General features: G+C 39.4%; 3 protein-coding genes and 2 long non-coding RNA genes across 5 annotated transcripts in view; 3 read left to right on the plus strand and 2 right to left on the minus strand.

Moving 5' to 3' along the window:
* The window catches only part of LOC138033664 (glutaminase kidney isoform, mitochondrial-like), a 74,118-nt gene extending 66,989 nt beyond the window's left edge, over positions 1–7,129 (minus strand). The window contains 3 exon segments of the mRNA XM_068881455.1: positions 5,073–5,194; positions 6,609–6,684; positions 6,983–7,129. Of these exon segments, the coding sequence (XP_068737556.1) occupies positions 5,073–5,194; positions 6,609–6,684; positions 6,983–7,128 (344 nt within the window). The 5' untranslated portion in view covers position 7,129.
* A 91-nt stretch (positions 7,130–7,220) lies between these two features.
* LOC138032931 (protein zwilch homolog) lies at positions 7,221–9,372 on the plus strand. The gene has a single exon (XM_068880655.1). The coding sequence runs from the start codon at positions 7,227–7,229 to the stop codon at positions 9,222–9,224; it is 1,998 nt and encodes a 665-aa protein (XP_068736756.1). The 5' UTR covers positions 7,221–7,226; the 3' UTR covers positions 9,225–9,372.
* A 988-nt stretch (positions 9,373–10,360) lies between these two features.
* LOC138032933 (uncharacterized) lies at positions 10,361–12,349 on the plus strand. Its single transcript, XR_011128517.1, has 2 exons — positions 10,361–11,838; positions 12,107–12,349. It is a non-coding gene; the product is annotated as an uncharacterized lncRNA (long non-coding RNA).
* LOC138032932 (uncharacterized) lies at positions 11,367–12,349 on the minus strand. The gene is made up of 2 exons (XR_011128516.1): positions 12,115–12,349; positions 11,367–11,846 (listed from the first exon to the last, which is right to left on the minus strand). It is a non-coding gene; the product is annotated as an uncharacterized lncRNA (long non-coding RNA).
* Positions 12,350–12,903: 554 nt separating this feature from the next.
* On the plus strand, positions 12,904–16,717 carry LOC138031856 (neurofilament heavy polypeptide-like). Its single transcript, XM_068879477.1, has 4 exons — positions 12,904–12,914; positions 14,777–15,795; positions 15,887–16,227; positions 16,517–16,717. The coding sequence occupies exons 1-4, from the start codon at positions 12,904–12,906 to the stop codon at positions 16,715–16,717; spliced, it is 1,572 nt and encodes a 523-aa protein (XP_068735578.1).
* Positions 16,718–16,935: the final 218 nt, after the last annotated feature.

The raw sequence follows: 16,935 nt of genomic DNA on the forward strand, positions 1-16,935 counted from the left end.
AAATTGAATCCAAATATAATTTATTTCAAATTAAAAAAAAGAAAGAGACCAGGGTTCTTGTTAAGAGCCGGTAACCGGTTATTTTTACCGGCTGTTCAAGTAAATGTTACCGGCTGTTTCACTGAAATATTTACCGAAATTATCCAAGGAATGTTCGTCTGTTCAAAGGTGAAATTACATTTCGTTTATGTGAAAATATTGCTTTCCCCCTCCAACCAATCCTGTGAAGATATCTGGCACATGTTATTGTTTCGAAAATATACCATTTGCAGATCTTCCAACTCTCACGCATTTTGCGTGAGACACACGCATTTGATATATTTCTCACGCCCACACGCATAGACACCACTTTCTCACGCTAAGACTTTTACACCTCCAGCGTCTGTCCTAAAAGCAGCTAAATCTGTTACTTATGAATACAACAAAGCACATAAGCGTAAGCTATAATGGTTAACATTGAAGTATAGGTTAATGCTGATAGCTAGTTGCGAGCTAGTCAGTGTTGTTGTTTTGTAAATACGAAAACCCAGAACTTTTACTTCTTAAACGGCAATATTAATCAAAGAAGTTACATAAATTATTGAATGCAGATGTCAAGAAAATGTTACTTTTGAGATTTTATGGGACATTTTTGTACCTTTAGAATTTTGTAAATCTTTTCTGAAAATGCAGAAAATCGCATTTCAGGGACTCAAATTTTCAAAATTTTTCCGGGGGGGCATGCCCCCGGACCCCCCTAGGTGACTGCCAATGAAATAGCATAACCTACTTTCCTTTTGCTGAGTATTAAATTAATTTAGCAGCCGCTGGCATGTGACAGCGATCGATACGAACGTCAAGTTAAGACTTGAGCTTGCCAACCCATGCAGGGGCAGGTAACAAAGTTACCTGCTATTTTTGGTTTTTTACGTCCTGTGCAAAAACTTAGCAAGAACCCTGAGAGACTATATCAAGCGACTTTTCTCATTTACTAGGAATGGTGAAATTCACATAAAAAGAGAGAACATTTGCTCGCAAGCAGTGTGGCCACCAAATATTAATTGATTCCGAAAAACATTCAAGCATAAAATGCACGGATTGCTGTTTGAAACTATTAAAAAGAAAATATTATTTGAGGGCAAGTCTGTCCTTTTGAACTTCCTTTAAATCTAATTTAATATATTACTTTCCTGATCAAGATCTCAAGAACGCATCTTTCCAAATGGCGAATTCATTCTTTGGAATAACAAATTGATAACCATAGATAATGCTACTTTGTTTTGGAAGTCATGGTTCAAAGAAGGAGTTGTAACAGTAAAGGATGTGCTAAACCCAGAGGGCAATTTTTTATCGTATGAAGAGTTCAGGAATAAATTTAATATTACTACAGATTATTTGAATTACTTCCAATTAATCTCAGCTATTCCATCTGACTTGAAAAGGAGGTCAGCCCAAATGGTTATACCTGCCGCGGACCTCTCTTTGACCTCTTTTGATCTTGTTGAAGCACGTTGTAAAAATTATTACCAGTTGTTTAATAACTACAGCTGCACTGTCCCAAGCGGAATTAAAAAGTGGCAGGAGAAATTCCCCGAAATATTTGTTGATTGGTTTAATAAGTTTCAAGACATATATCGCTTTACCAGGGATAACAAACTTCGTCAATTTTGTTTTCGCTTTTTGCATAGAACAGTTGTAACGAAGAGAGAACTCAAACTATTTCGTTTAGCAGGTAATGATAAATGTATATATTGCTCTAATGCTGATTCAATAGAACACACTTTTATTAATTGCACGGAGTCTGTTAAAGGGGCTAGGTCACGCAATTTTAGGCAATTTCAGCACTGATCGAATGGTCATAGAATTAACTAAAATATCAAAATAACTGTTCAAAACTATAGAAGAACTCTAACAAAACACAGGGAAGCCAAGAAGGGACATGGATGGACAAAATTGGAGAGTATTGAAATGGATTGAATTTTGGTAAATGTCAAAAACGTCGGCCCACCTTTTTTCAAATTTATGTCAGTCTATATCAAAATGTCATTTACAAAGCTGGAAAATCATTCTTAGTTGTTATGTGGCCGTGATTTTGCAAATGAAAGACTCGCACATTGCCAATTTGATGTTTAGAGCTCATAATTAACAAAATTAAACAAAATTACCTGAAATAGAGTGACCTAGCCCCTTTAAACTTTATTCACAAATTATATCGTGGTTTAATCATTGCCAAGATACTGCAATAACACTCTCGAATGAGAAAGTTGCTTTTCATGATCTACATCATATAACTGATATGCTCTCTGGTCCCGTGAGACGCAGGCTAGATTTGCTCATCATCTTGGTCAAACAATACATCTATTCCTCAAAACATCTTCAAAAAGAACTGTCTCTAGATGAACTTGTAAAGAAATTAACTACTCAATGGAAATTAGAAAAATGTATTTAGATGTAATACTACTTTTTTCCACATACCTTTATTGGCGTATCACGTAATAAAATAAAGAACAATTAAAAAACAAATAGCATTATAATATAAGCTAGATTAATATAGGAATTCTGCTCTCAATCAAAATAAATGATATATTGTTTTATTATTTTTTTATCTCTCAAAGATAAGGTAATGCAGACAGGCCTTCTGATAGGGTGCGATTAAAAAATGCAAATTATGCGATTTTTTCTGGGCAGATTGTGCGATTAAAAAGGCCAATTATGCGATAAATAATGTAAATAATGCGATTTTTTTTTCTCAGCAATGTTAAGCTTGTTTTATAAGGTTTCAGGTTAAGAAAAACACTTTTTTGCTGCCCTAAAGACATTTTGAACACAAAGGAATAGTAATTACGTATCTCGATCGACATTAGTTGGGATAAATAAAAAAAATGAGGTCTTCTGCACTACCGGTGCACCACGTTAAAAGTTGAAAGGACACAGCTAACATGCCAAATGAATGATCAAGGTACTTGTCAACCACGAACTTCCGAAGATGGTCAATCACAATAGGGCCATACCCCCATTTATACGAGAGCAAATAAGCCGCGGGTTTCTCTGGCCGCGGCTTACAGAACACTCGAATGCTCACCCCGTATAAATGGTACAAAATCTACGTTCACGTCTTTTTCAAGCCGCGGCTTATATTGACCTGGGAATATATATTCGTATAAATAGTTCCTTTTGCGTATTTTGTACACCGTGGCCAGAGTAAGCCGCGGCTTATTTTCTCTCGTATAAAAGGCCCTAATATTGCACGACCAGAAAAACATCAGTCCATCGTCCACGTGGAGCGTTTCTTGCTCGATCGTGAGCTGTGAGATTGGGCGGAAGGTGGGAACTTCCTTCTTCGTCGAAGAAAAAGCGAGCGTTTTCACAACAAACTTATCCATGAGTAAGATTTTATCAGTTTTCAACGAAAGAAACTACATTTTGCCGAAAAACTTACAACTTCGCTTATTTTTCACAAATCTCTTCTCTTAGAGAAGGCAACTGTGTCATTTCAGTGGTGTGTATATAAGGTCATGTTTGTGTTGCACCAATAGAAGGAGACTCGTACCAGGTCCCCGACATGAAAAATAAAGCCTTGAACTTCGAATGTTTACGAAATCGAAGGTGACAAAGGTTTTTTAGCCTTTTTCCAAGATAAATCATCTTAAAAATGGCGTATTTATGCAGGAATTTCTAAGAAACGTGTTGCTTTATGTTTAATTTTATGAATTTTGTGCGCCCTTTTGTGAATTATGCGATTTTTCGTGAATTGTGCGATCGGATGCGATTTGAGGCCGATTGTGCGAAATCGCACCATCGCGTAATATCAGAAGGCCTGTGCAGAGGCTCAATACTGTTGGTTGTTGTTTTTTTTTTTTTTTTTTTTCCTTTATGACCTGTTCTGTTGTCTTCTCGAATACTTGTTTGTGCGTTTTTTTTTTACTTAACAGAGAAGTACTATGTAAAATTCAAATACTGTATTAGTGTAAGTAATTTGTAAAAGTGTAAACAACCTAAGTGTATTTGTGTGTAAAGATTAAAAAATAAATTTTAAAAAATAAAATAAAATATTACTTTCCCGCATTCCACTGCTTTTGTGCTTCATGCATAGAATGGTGGTTTAAAATTTCAATCGCAAATAAATAATGAAAGGAAAATCCTTTCCACAGCCTTCCAAACGAGCAGTTTACTATTATGTACATGGCTTATTTCTTAATTTAAACTCTATTCCTCGTTTTTCATACTCCGGTGCATTGGTGAGTTGCAAAGTTTTGGCAACGGTTCTGTAAGAATTGGGCTCAAGGCCACGAAACTTTGCCTTCATTAGAAAAATATGAGAAGCCGTACACTTCAGCACATTTGCGCCACTGTTGCGAGGATGGATATGGGAATGTGAGAAAATTTACTAAAAGCGCGAGTTCTGCTTGCAAATACGGTAATTTTTTTTTTACAAATGAATTAAACTGCACATGATGAGACTAGCTAGTGCAAATTTAGATTTGGCTAGTGAAATCAGATCTGATACTAGCCACTAGGCTAGTGAGCTTAAAAGTTAGTCTCGAGCCCTGGCTACCTTTTTTACTACTAAGATTGATACACTACACAATGATCTCCTTGTTAAAAAGAAGGCTCTCATTGACTTGGTCGAATGTGTTACTGTTGAGGTACTCATTATGTCTTCAACTAATAATATAAATTTTCAACTTTTACTGAGATGAAAATTGATGACATCAGGAAACTGGCTGCAACACTGTTCTTGAAATCCTTTGTCTTGGATCCATTACCACCTTCTGTCATCAGACAATGCACTGACCTATTGCTGCCTACTATTACTAACATCGTTAACCTCTCTCTTCGCGATGGCTGCATGCCAAGAAACCTGATGCAGACTTTTTACAATTCAAGAACTTTAGACCTATCTCGAACTTGAAAGCGCTATATAAGATTATTTTAATACATTTTTCATGACATTGTATTTAAGCGTCTAGAACAGTTAATAATACAGATGCTATATAAATAAGGTTTAATATTATTATTATAATAAGTTGGAGATCTTAGTCTCACTTGCCTTATCATTTATTTATATGATAAAGCCCTTAAAAACCATTTACCGTCTAAATGTTGCGTCATCCACAAAACCTTCAAAATTCTCATGTTGTAAATGCTGCTTAAACTGTTTCAATGTTTCCTTCAATCTTGGATCCTTTACTCGCAGACCAGTCTCCTTGAGAGCCTGCATGAATAAATTTATAAGTTAAAAATCATCAAAACCCAAAATAGCTCCATTTATTTGTTCATGAATTTGAGTTTCAAAACTTTGATTTGCGCGGTTCACACAACAGAGCAAAGCTCCAATCATTTTCTATAGTGCTCCAGTTACAAGACCAGTCTGCAACACCACAAATTTCATCCTCAACCCTTTGCAAGCTGAGTGTGGGAACCTTGGGCGCTTAATTTACATTTTTTCCATCATCTATATCCAGTATACCTTCACATTCCCTGCCCCCTCATTTACAGAACTCTCAAGTCTTAAAGTTTCCAAAGTGTGAGATGCTTGCTGGAGATTGCGCCAAAGGCACAAAAAAGTGCCCTGTGTTTCTTGTGCCGGAGGCACCAAACAATTCTAGGGAGGTCCAGGGGCATGCTCCCAGGGAAATTTTTTGAAATTTGCACTTTTCAGATCACTGGAAATGCACCGTCAAGTCCACCATTTTGCTTCTTTCACGGGACTTGCTAAGAGAGCCCATGTTATTATGGTCAACCTGAGCTAACATATCGGCCTATAATTCATATATTAATCGGTGAAAGTCGGGAAGAAACAAGAAAATTGGTCGCACACGAACAGATTGAACATCCGCCAAAGTTCAGTGCCAGTGAAGGAATGAATTCGGAATTCATGAACACTTCTGAAAGCTTAAATGGTAGAGTTACCTTTGAGAAAAGTGCCAATGCATGAGAAATGGTCGTGTCAGCGTGAGAGCGTGAGATTGCATTGAAATGCGTGAGACTCACGCTCAATACGAGAGACTTGAGAGCTCTGCATTTACTGTACACCCAATTAGTGTGTCTGTTGTCTTTTAGTGTGCACCTGACCATTAATGGAAATGTCACCAGACAAGGTAAATCTAGTACTAACAACAATCCAGAGGTGGGTGAACCCCCTGGGAAAAAAGATGGGAGAAGACGTTTATAGGCAAATCTTTGTTTACATTTTGTTGCCCCATTCACACAAGAATATCAATTTTTTTATCAGTGAGCCGAGAGTAAAGTACTGAATAGTGAAAGTGCATTGCATAATGAGCTACTGTATCTCTGAAAATTTGCACCCACTATATCAATAAATTTGAAATTTTACAAAGAAGGTATGGGTTGGATCATTACTGCCTTAATGCCACCAAAGAAGTTATGACTAATAACTGGCTTGTTATCAAAAAGTTAAAATGCTGAGAATTGGAAATTGAGCTGAGTTTAACAAGCTTTTTTACCTTTTGAAGTCAATTTGCAAATTATAGCACGATACCTTCTATGAGCAAACTCGAATGTTAATGAAACAAAAATGTAAACAACGATATCAGCAAAGATTCCCTTATACATGAAAGGAAATCAGTTTGGAAATTAATGAAAGGAACTAAAGAATTGTCACTTACAGCAATAAATTTAGCAACTGGTACATTGCCATCTTCGTTCTTGAAAACATGATAAATAGCATCACTTTGTGGTGTACTGAAAAAAGATTGACACAAATTGTCATTTTCTATTCCAGTTCAAATTGCATTCCTTGCATTTCCATTCAGGTGCAAGCTCTGCTGTGTGCAATAAATACCACATCCAACTCCTTCTCTTTTATTCGGCTTGGGAACATTCGACACTTTTAGCTAAAGATGTAATAGAACTCTGAGCCGGATACCAGCTACAGCTGTACCTGTGTCGTACCTTTTGGCAGCAAGATGGAGCACATGTAATATCAGACCTTTTCACAATAATTTGCTTTGCTTTGCTTTCGATTACATTAATCACAAACCTGCCAGAAATTTCGCCGCTTTCCACGTATGACTTTCGTCGCCGACAGGGCTTATTTAAAGAAACCACTTTTTTGTGTAAACAACGTAACAATAACCGACTGTCTCTATTTACAAACCGTCGGCAAACACTCTCAACCGAGGCCATTTTTTTTCACAAATGCGACGAATGTCAATTTCGCCCAGGCGTATTTGTTTGTTCGAGTAGAAGTCTGGGTCAGAAATTCTTTCCCGCCGTTTTTCAAGATGGAGGATTTTGTTGAAGATGTCAACTCCTTGACAAAATTTTTGACAAATTTGACCAGCGACTTCCGAGATAAAGTCGTGGAATCGAAGTTCCAAACCATTGACTCACTACACGAGTTTTCCATTTGTGGAATCCCACCCAAAACATGGCATCCTTTGCGAAGGATTGTCGGCAAAAGTCCAACTGGATTTTTTGTGGTTGGCAAGTCTTCCCAGAATCTGTCCGATAATTGCCGGAGTGAGACAGGTTCGCAGTTGGCAAGGAACAAAGTCGAAAGGGTTCCAGTTGGTACTCCGCTTTCTCAAGAAGTGTTTTATCTCACAAAAAGCGAGCCTTTACAATCTTACACTGGTGTAAGCAAGGATGATGAAAGTCAGGTTAGAGGCTGTGTGATCGAATGGTTGGCATCAAAGGAACATATACAGCCTACTACCCTTCAAGAAGCCAGGTATTTCCTCTCGCTCTATGCTAATGCCCTGAGAGGTTCTTTGCAGCCTACAGAGGTGTGGGTTTTTGTGGATGGAAATAACGATCAAGAAATTTCGTACCTAGCAATGGTTCCTGAAAGAAGTCCAAAATTGTCAAACAACGACACGAACACTTCTGTCAGAAATGCTATGAGGCATGTTATCTACACAAGTAGAAAAGAGCCCATAACGAAAAAAGAAGATTTTCCACAGCTGAGTTCATTCATGCAGCACCACTCATCAAGTTTGTCGACTGCTCTTGTTGAAACACATGGCTATGCTCTGCACGAAATCATGGGCTCATCATGTTTTGAAAACCAAGAGTGTGAAAGGAGCACAATTGCTGTGGAGTTGACATGGAATGGAGTCACCTCTCTTCTTCAGCCTCATCCACATTCGTGTGACGGTGTTATCCACATAAAGAGTATTCCAGGCAGTGTGCATCTGGCCACATATTCCCTGTACCTGGAATTGGTAAAAGTTGAGCAGTTCTCTCTGATTTTAAAAAACCGAGAATACACATGGCCTGCACCTTCTGGTGTCGATGCAAACCCGGTTTCAACTCAGATGGATGCATTCTTTGCCAAGTTAAGTGCCAGCAACCTGTTTTCCCCAAGTATTAAAGAAGAGGCAGAAGATGAAAATGATGGCGAACCCACATTTGCTGATGCTACAATGGCTCATTTAACAACACAAGAGTTTTCTCGAAACGACTTGGACTTCACTGAAAGACTGTGGCTCTTGCTGAAGGACTGTGTTGATGAAAATGACCTCATTGACTCACTGGAAATGTGCACTTTAGCTTTGTTTAAAGGAAAATGTCAACCAGTGGTCCACAGTTCCAACATCACATCTCTGGCTATGTTTATCAGAGATCTTCTGCAATTTGAAACAAACGAGGACAAGAAGAAGCTTCAGAACAGGGCCAAGGAGTTTCTTGACCTCAATTCTGCCATTGAATGCTTGATAGAAATTGGCACAGAGAAGCTTGCACGGGATTACACCCAGTATTTTATACATGAGGAACTTGCTACCATGGGGCAGTTATCTAGCTATCTTACTAATGATGTTCCACTTCCCACTAGAGTCTCAAATATCAAGAAACTTCATCAAACACTGGAGCTTATTGTAACAACCAAATCAGTGACCAGATTAGAGCATGAAAATTTGCGATGGCTGGCCCAAAGTGCCCTATCTTACTATCAATCACATCCTGACAGTCAACAGCCTGTGTTCTCTCTGTCACTGCCAGCATTCGGATCCACCGCTGGAGGTTCAGTCAAGAGTCTCTGTGGTGCGTCAAATCCTGCCATTTGGTGTGCTGCTATCATATCTAAGACAAAAACAACCAGTCACACCACTGTTGTGCAGTTAAGTATGAGCCAACCAGCAAACACAAGTCGTTGTGAAAAGGGAAGTCCTTCGTATGATGATACTCAGCTGAATGATGATGACTTTGATCCAGACAAACAAAAATTTGAGTATTTTCTTTCCTGTGCAAAACAAGTGGTTATGCCTGTTATTGCATGAATGCAAACAACAATATCGCCTTGGAGCTACAACCAACCATATCAGAAGTTGGTCACTTGATGAATGTTGAAACAATTACACTGATTTTACAAATGAATGGTTTTAACATCTATTGTCAGTCTTCTAACAACCATTTCTAATTCAAACCAGGCCACACTCCTAAAAATTAATCAGTTTATAGACCTGCATTCATGAGCACTAAACCTCAACTACAGTAATTTACTGTAAACAATCCACATAGACAATGATGCAAGAACCTAGATTTTTCGAAGTTACTGTAGGCTAAATACCAGGAGGCTCGAAATAGTTTCTACTTTTTTCAAACAAATGAACATATTCTGTTTTTAGATACAGTTAGGGTAACCTTATCAAGACAAAATTTGGCCAGGGTAATTAAAGTACCCATCATAGATTTCTCACATCACGTTTTCCTCCAAAACAAGGTTACCATGGCAATGATATAAGGCATTTCTTTAAGCCTTTGTCTTTTTTGAAAAATGAGACGGTGAAATCTTCCCATTCAGCGTTACCAGATAATGTTACAAATAATCTATAAAATATTTAAAATTCAACAAAATCTGTAGGTCAGTTTTTCAGAAAAATAAGTTTTTTGAAATGTGTCACTAATTTCTTTTTTACCTACAGAAGTTTTTTAAATTTGAAATACAAATGTTTTAAATTAATTTAAGCTAACATGCAAAAAATGAAAACAAAATTCACCGTCTGGAAGCAGAGTAAAAATCAGGAAAAATGAGGGGGTTACAAGATCAGCATTTACGCATGTCTCACCCGCTCATTCGAGTGCACACGCGAGTAAAGCCACAGGCCAACACAAACAGATTTAAGTGACCATTTAACCTTTTCGGGCCTCCTCAAGGAGGCTCAAAAAGGTTTTCAGCTGTGCGTGCATGCGTAAGCCACACATGCAATTCGTAAGCTGCTTGCGTCAGCTCGTGATTCAAATGGGGCAGCAGAAATAAACAAATACTGCTAATTTCGCTCACCTTTCTCCTAATTACTATATACATGGACTATAAATAGACATCTCATATTCACAAAAACTACGAAAATTCTACACAAACGGTTTAATGGTCTCTTAAATCCCTTTGTGTTGGCCTGTAGCTCCACTCGCGCACGGACTCGAATGAGCGGGTGATGCATGCGTGAATGCTGATCTTGTAACCCCCTCATTTTTCCTGATTTTGCAACTTTACTCGCTTATCTCTCTGCTTCCGGACAGTGAAGTTTTTTCATTTCATTTCATTTTTTGCATGTTTGCTTAGATTAATTTAAAATGTTTGTCTTTCAAATTTAAAAAAATTCTGTAGATGAAAAAAAGTTAGAGACACATAATTTTCAAAAAAACTGATTTTTCCAATAAACTGGCCTACAGATTTTGTTGAATTTTAAATATTTTATAGAGTCTTTCCAACAATATCTAGTAACACTGAATGGGAAAATTTCACGATCCCGTTTCTTCAAAAAAGACCACATATGTTGATTTTAAGGCTCAAAGAAATGCCTAATATCGTTGCCATGGTAACGCTATTTTGGAGGTAAATATAATGTGAGAAATCTACGATGGGTATTTAATACCCTGGCCAAATTTCGTCTTAATATGATTACCCTAACTGTATTGAAGGACAGAACATGTTTAGTGTTTGAAAAAAGGAGAAACTATTTCAAGCCTCCTTAAATTGGTTCTTATCTCCAAAAAAGATATGCTATAGATAGACTATTCATCAAGTTAAAAGTTGAGTTAAGATTGAGTTAAAATTGAGTTAACATTGACTTAACGTTTTTTTGGCATTTTTGGCACTCAAAAGTAATAGCTATTAAGTAGAAGTCACTGGGAAGACCATGAAACACCATTTTCGTGATGTGCACAGATTTGCCAAATGGTTTTAAACTGATCAAAACAATCTTGAAATTTCATGCATGGCAGTATTCTTGTTTACCAGTTTCAACACTTGGACTCCTTCGATTTGACCACTGTCTGTTTTGCTGTTAATTTGTGGTCTCATCAATCAGTAGTCCCTTCAGACGATTACACCAAGCAGACCACATGGCCGATGGAAAGACCAGAACACAACACTGTACTCTTTTCGACTGCAGTGTGCGATCTTTAACCACCAGGCTACGGTACTGTCCAATTAAACTGTTGTATTAAGGGTGAAATCAGGGCAGTTGATAACCAATCAGATTTAAGAATATTGTTATAGTTATGATCATAAAATTAATACTTAAGGGAAGGTTTTAGTTACTTAGGGAGCTTTCCATTTTTCCGAACTGACCAGCCGGACCAGTCAGCTAGCAAATGAAATTGGTTTTTTTCCGAATAATTTTTGCAGAAAAACTATCTCCTCTGTGCATACCATTTAAGATTTGACTGATCTGGCTTTAAAGTGAAGTTCTCGTTACTACGGGAATGGTCTGGCGGGTCAGTTCTGACAAATGGAAAGCATCCTTAGCTATGTTGGCAGTTAGTTAATGTTAGTGAGGACTTTAAATTAATTTTGTTGACTCATGGATACAAATTTTAAACTTCGAAACAGGCCCACTAGTTTCAGTGGTTCGTTTCATTAATTTGCAGTGATCAGTCTAGCCATTTTTTGTATACAGCTATTTCGAGAAAGTTTGTCAAGAATAAAGTGCACGCGACAATCCCGAAAGGTAATATGGGATATGATCAATACACTGTTGCTAACGACTGTAGCTGTCGAACCAACTTTTGTTACTTTCCTTCAGCACTCGCACACATATATCATAGTCCTCCCGTACGATTCATTTAAATGGCTTTGAAATACAGTGCACTTAAAAGCACCCACAATACCTTTCAGTATTGTCGCGTTCACTTTTTCCAACAACCTTTCTCAAAATAGCTGTATACAGTTAAGGGCAAACTAGCGCTTCAATTTCATTTAACTCAGATTTCATTTTATGTTTATTCTCGCAAAAAGTACATTGATTACGAATGGCATTTTTTGAACGATGAAGGGCAAGGGAACCTGTAAGGAACCCTCCCTGCATAAGGCTTCATTAAAAGTCTACCTTTATGCAAAATTGCTTATTTCACAATTTAATAATACAATCCAAGGATAATAAAAATACAGTCATAGGATGAACAATCTTGTTAAATATCTACAAATATTTTGATCACAATCTATTAAACATTTAATTCAAAATAAACCAATAGTTGATCAAAAACTCTTGTCTCATAGGCTTTGTGTAGATATCCAATTGCCACCTCGGGATGACCACGGATTAAATGATGTCCTCCGAGGTAGCAATTGGATATTTACACAAAGATTATGAGGCAAGAGTTTTTGATCAACAATATTTTATTTTGAATTAAATGTTTGAACGAGCGTTTCAACTCAATAACTCCCCTCGCGAAATCTGACTGATATCTTTTCCTTCCATATGAGTTCTACATCTTGAGAGTGCAACGTTCTGACTGCAATTTGTTCTGCTCCTTCACACCGCCCAGGGCCTTAGCTACTACGGCTTATCAAAAATGTATATATTTTTTACAACAATGTTTAATGAAAGGGGAGGCTCTAAAGCCCGTAGGTAGTACATTTTTTACAAGGACATGCGATCCAACGAGTCAGGGTGGATTGGGTGTTCTAAGACTGTATTTCAAGAGTTTTGAAAACTGTTTATTTTGGGAGGCGCGATGGCCTTATGGTTAGTGTGCTCGACCCCGGAGCGAGTGGTCCCGGTTCGGGTCCTGGCCGAGGACATTGTGTTGTGTTCTTGGGCAAGACACTTTACTCCCACGGTGCCTCTCTTCACCCAGGTGTATAAATGGATACCAGCGTAATGGTGGGGGTAACCTTGCGATGGACTACCATCCCATCCAGGGGGGAGTTAAAAATGCTCCTAGTCGCTTAATGCTACGGAAACCGGGTATAAGCACCGGCATGTTGGATCATTGGCTCAGAAAGCACTTACCTTACCTACCTTACCTCTCAAAATTTTACTATGATCTTCAAAATTTCTTTTTTCATATAGGGTACTTTACTTTTCAATATTTTAGAATGGCAATGCGGGGTGTCACTATTTGCAAAGAAAAAAAAGTAGAAAGAAAATTGTCAATCCGCATTATTCGCTATGTTTGATGCTTGATCTTTGCATCATGATCTTTCAATAGCGTGTGTTTCTTATAAACAGATTAATCAATGACTTCTTTCAGGTCAATATACCTTACAATTCCGAAAATAAGCCCCGCCATGTATAAGCCCCCTCAATACAATCCCGTAAAGCAAAAAGCCCCTCCTTTAACCCTTTCACTCCCGTGGGGTTCCCCATTGACGAGTAAAATCGTCTGGCGTTAGACAGAGTAAAATCACTCTTGGGAGTGAAAGGGTTAAGTCGCCCCTTCGAATCTAAGCCCTGGGGACTTGTACTTGGAAATTGCATTCAAATATGAAGTAAAACAAAGCAATAACGTTGACAGCAACATATACAGTTTTGTATTTGCCTAAGAAGTATTACGTGTGCCAAATGATTGCAATCAGAAAGTGTTACAGTTTATTTAAATTTTTCCTTAGTTCAGTCTTGGCTTGGATTTCCTCGAGCCATATAGACAGAGTACTTGCATTCAGGTGCTGCGTTTTAGAAAGATCTGCGGCGTTCTCACTGCGAGTTCAGCAAACCTTTCTACAAATTACTGACGTAAATTTCCTTCCAACTATACGCAAGCCCAATCGATTTTGAGATGCAAATCCCACCAAGTGTAAGACTAGCCGATTTTGAAACGCAAATCTCCCTCCGAATGCAAACCCCTCCAAGAATTAGGCCCTAAAAAGGGGGTTTTGAGAAATGTAAGCCGAGGGCTTATTTTCAGAATTTTACGGTAAGTTAGATACAGAATAGGGTAGCTAAAATAGGAGTTTTATTTACCCTGCGAGCACTCGGAAAGAGCGGCATGGGTCCAGCATATAAAAACTATCCCAGATCCAGCTCACAAGAAACTAAGGAAACAAACCCTAAAGGTTATTAGGCCACTTCTGAAAAAAGCTGAAAAAAAGTGAGAGAGGAAAAACGAAGACCTTCGGCTAGCCTGATGGAGTAAAGACAGCCACTGAACAATAAAGACCACATGACCTCCCAGTGAAAAGAAATGCGGCAAGAAAACACTTGCTCATGCAATCAGCCCTACAATTCCTCCAAAACAGACTTCACTCTTTGAGGACAAAATTTGTAGAAGCAATTCAGCGACTTATTAGCAAGGAGTAAATGCCTCGTAGGCATATCAAATACCATTTTTTATACTTGTAGACGAAGGTTAAAATACGTTTTAAAATATAGGTTTATTACACATAGAACAAGAATTGAAAACATCCATCGCACTCCCCCTTTATACGGGACTGGCGCTCACAAGCAAAGTATAATAACTTCATGATTTCATAAATAACAATAAGATGAAGAGATGAAGTCTGGTGTAGATGTTGGGTTGCCGTGTACGCTTTGGACTGTTCAGTATATATTAGCTTTCAAGCATTTATCTAGAGAACCTTAATATATTGAACAAATTACCTCTAAAGTAAGAAAAGCACCTCAGTAAGCAAGAAAAGCAACCCCAAGCAAAGCATCCCAAGCAAGCAAAGCACCTCAAGAAAGCAAAGCACCCCAAGCAAACTAAGCAAGCAAAGCACCCCAAGAAAGCAAAGCAACTCAAGCAATCAAAGCACCCGAAGCAAGCGTAGCACCTCAAGCAACCTTAGCACCCCAAGCAAGCAAAGAACCTCAAGCAAGCAAAGCACCCGAAGCAAGCAAAGCACCTCAAGCAAGCAAAGCACCCGAAGCAAGCAAAGAACCTCATGCAAACAAAGCACCCGAAGCAAGCAAAGAACGTCAAGCACAGCACCCGGAGCAAGCAAAGCACCTCAAGCAAGCAAAGCACTTCAAGCAAGCAAAGCACACGAAGCAAGCAAAGAACCTCAAGCAAGCAAAGCACCCGAAGCAAGCAAAGCACCCGGAGCAAGCAAAGCTTCTCAAGCAAGCAAAGCACCCGAAGCAAGCAAAGCACCTCAAGCAAGCAAAGCACCCGAAGCAAGCAAAGAACCTCATGCAAACAAAGCACCCGAAGCAAGCAAAGCACCCCAAGCAAGCAAAGAACCTCAAGCAAGTAAAGCAACCGAGGCAAGCAAAGCATCCGGAGTAAGCAAAGCACCTCAAGAAAGCAAAGCACCTCAAGAAAGCAAAGCACCTCAAGCAAGCAAAGCACCCGGAGCAAGCAAAGCACCCGGAGCAAGCAAAGCACCCGAAGCAAGCAAAGAACCTCAAGCAAGCAAAGCACCCGAAGCAAGCAAAGCAACTCAAGCAAGCAAAGCACCCGAAGCAAGCAAAGCACCCGGAGCAGCACCTCAAGGAAGCAAAGCACCCGAAGCAAGGAAAGCACCCGGAGCAAGCAAAGCACCTCAAGCAAGCAAAGCACTTCAAGCAAGCAAAGCACCCCAAGCAAGCAAAGCACCCGGAGCAAGCAAAGCACCTCAAGCAAGCACTTCAAACAAGCAAAGCACCTCAAGCAAGCAAAGCACCCGAAGCAAGCAAAGAACCTCAAGCAAGCAAAGCACCCGAAGCAAGCAAAGCACCTCAAGCAAGCAAAGAACCTCAAGCAAGCAAAGCACCCCAAGCAAGCAAAGCACCTCAAGCAAGCAAAGCACCTCAAGCAAGCAAAGCACCCGAAGCAAGCAAAGCACCCGAAGCAAGCAAAGCACCCGAAGCAAGCAAAGAACCTCAAGCAAGCAAAGCACCCCAAGCAAGCAAAGCACCTCAAGCAAGCAAAGAACCTCAAGCAAGCAAAGCACCCCAAGCAAGCAAAGAACCTCAAGCAAGCAAAGCACCCCAAGCAAGCAAAGAACCTCAAGCAAGTAAAGCAACCGAAGCAAGCAAAGCACCCGGAGCAAGCAAAGCACTTCAAACAAGCAAAGCACCTCAAGCAAGCAAAGCACCCCAAGCAAGCAAAGAACCTCAAGCAAGCAAAGCACCCCAAGCAAGCAAAGCACCTCAAGCAAGCAAAGCACCCCAAGCAAGCAAAGCACCTCAAGCAAGCAAAGCACCTCAAGCAAGCAAAGCACCTCAAGCAAGCAAAGCACCTCAAGCAAGCAAAGCACCTCAAGCAAGCAAAGCACCCGGAGCAAGCAAAGCACCTCAAGCAAGCAAAGCACCTCAAGCAAGCAAAGCACCTCAAGCAAGCAAAGCACCCGAAGCAAGCAAAGCACCCGAAGCAAGCAAAGCACCCAAAGCAAGCAAAGCACCTCAAGCAAGCAAAGCACCTTAAGCAAGCAAAGCACCAGAAGCAAGCAAAGCACCCGAAGCAAGCAAAGCACCTTAAGCAAGCAAAGCACCCGAAGCAAGCAAAGTACCCGGAGCAAGCAAAGCACCTGAAGCAAGCAAAGTACCTCAAGGAAGCAAAGCACCTCAAGCAAGCAAAGCACCCTAAGGAATCAAAGCACCTCAAGCAAGCAAAGCACCTCAAGTAAGCAAAGCACCCGAAGCAAGCAAAGCACCCAGAATAGGGTCAATCGAACACGACCTAAAATTTAAATAATCTTTAAAGCCATTTTATTGGGAAATTTGCAAAAAAAAAAAGATACACTTTATCTTTAAACAGATTATCAGCACCCAAATTACCTGAATCTTGAACTGTTCCCGATCATGTGCTTGTACCACCCCCCTCCCCAGCCCCCCTAAACCCGCC

This window comes from Montipora capricornis, chromosome 14, assembly GCF_036669925.1.
Source record: "Montipora capricornis isolate CH-2021 chromosome 14, ASM3666992v2, whole genome shotgun sequence".
NCBI classification, from domain to species: Eukaryota; Metazoa; Cnidaria; class Anthozoa; order Scleractinia; family Acroporidae; genus Montipora; species Montipora capricornis.

Bases quoted from the DNA above. Each gene is read 5' to 3' on its own strand.
- LOC138032931 (XM_068880655.1), top strand. From the start codon at position 7,227: ATGGAGGATTTTGTTGAAGATGTCAACTCCTTGACAAAATTTTTGACA.
- LOC138031856 (XM_068879477.1), top strand. The intron at 15,796-15,886 runs GCAAGCAAAGCA...AAGCACCTCAAG, and splicing joins AAGCAAGCAAAGAACCTCAA to CAAGCAAAGCACCTCAAGCA. The intron at 16,228-16,516 runs GCAAGCAAAGCA...AAGCACCTTAAG, and splicing joins AAGCAAGCAAAGCACCCCAA to CAAGCAAAGCACCAGAAGCA.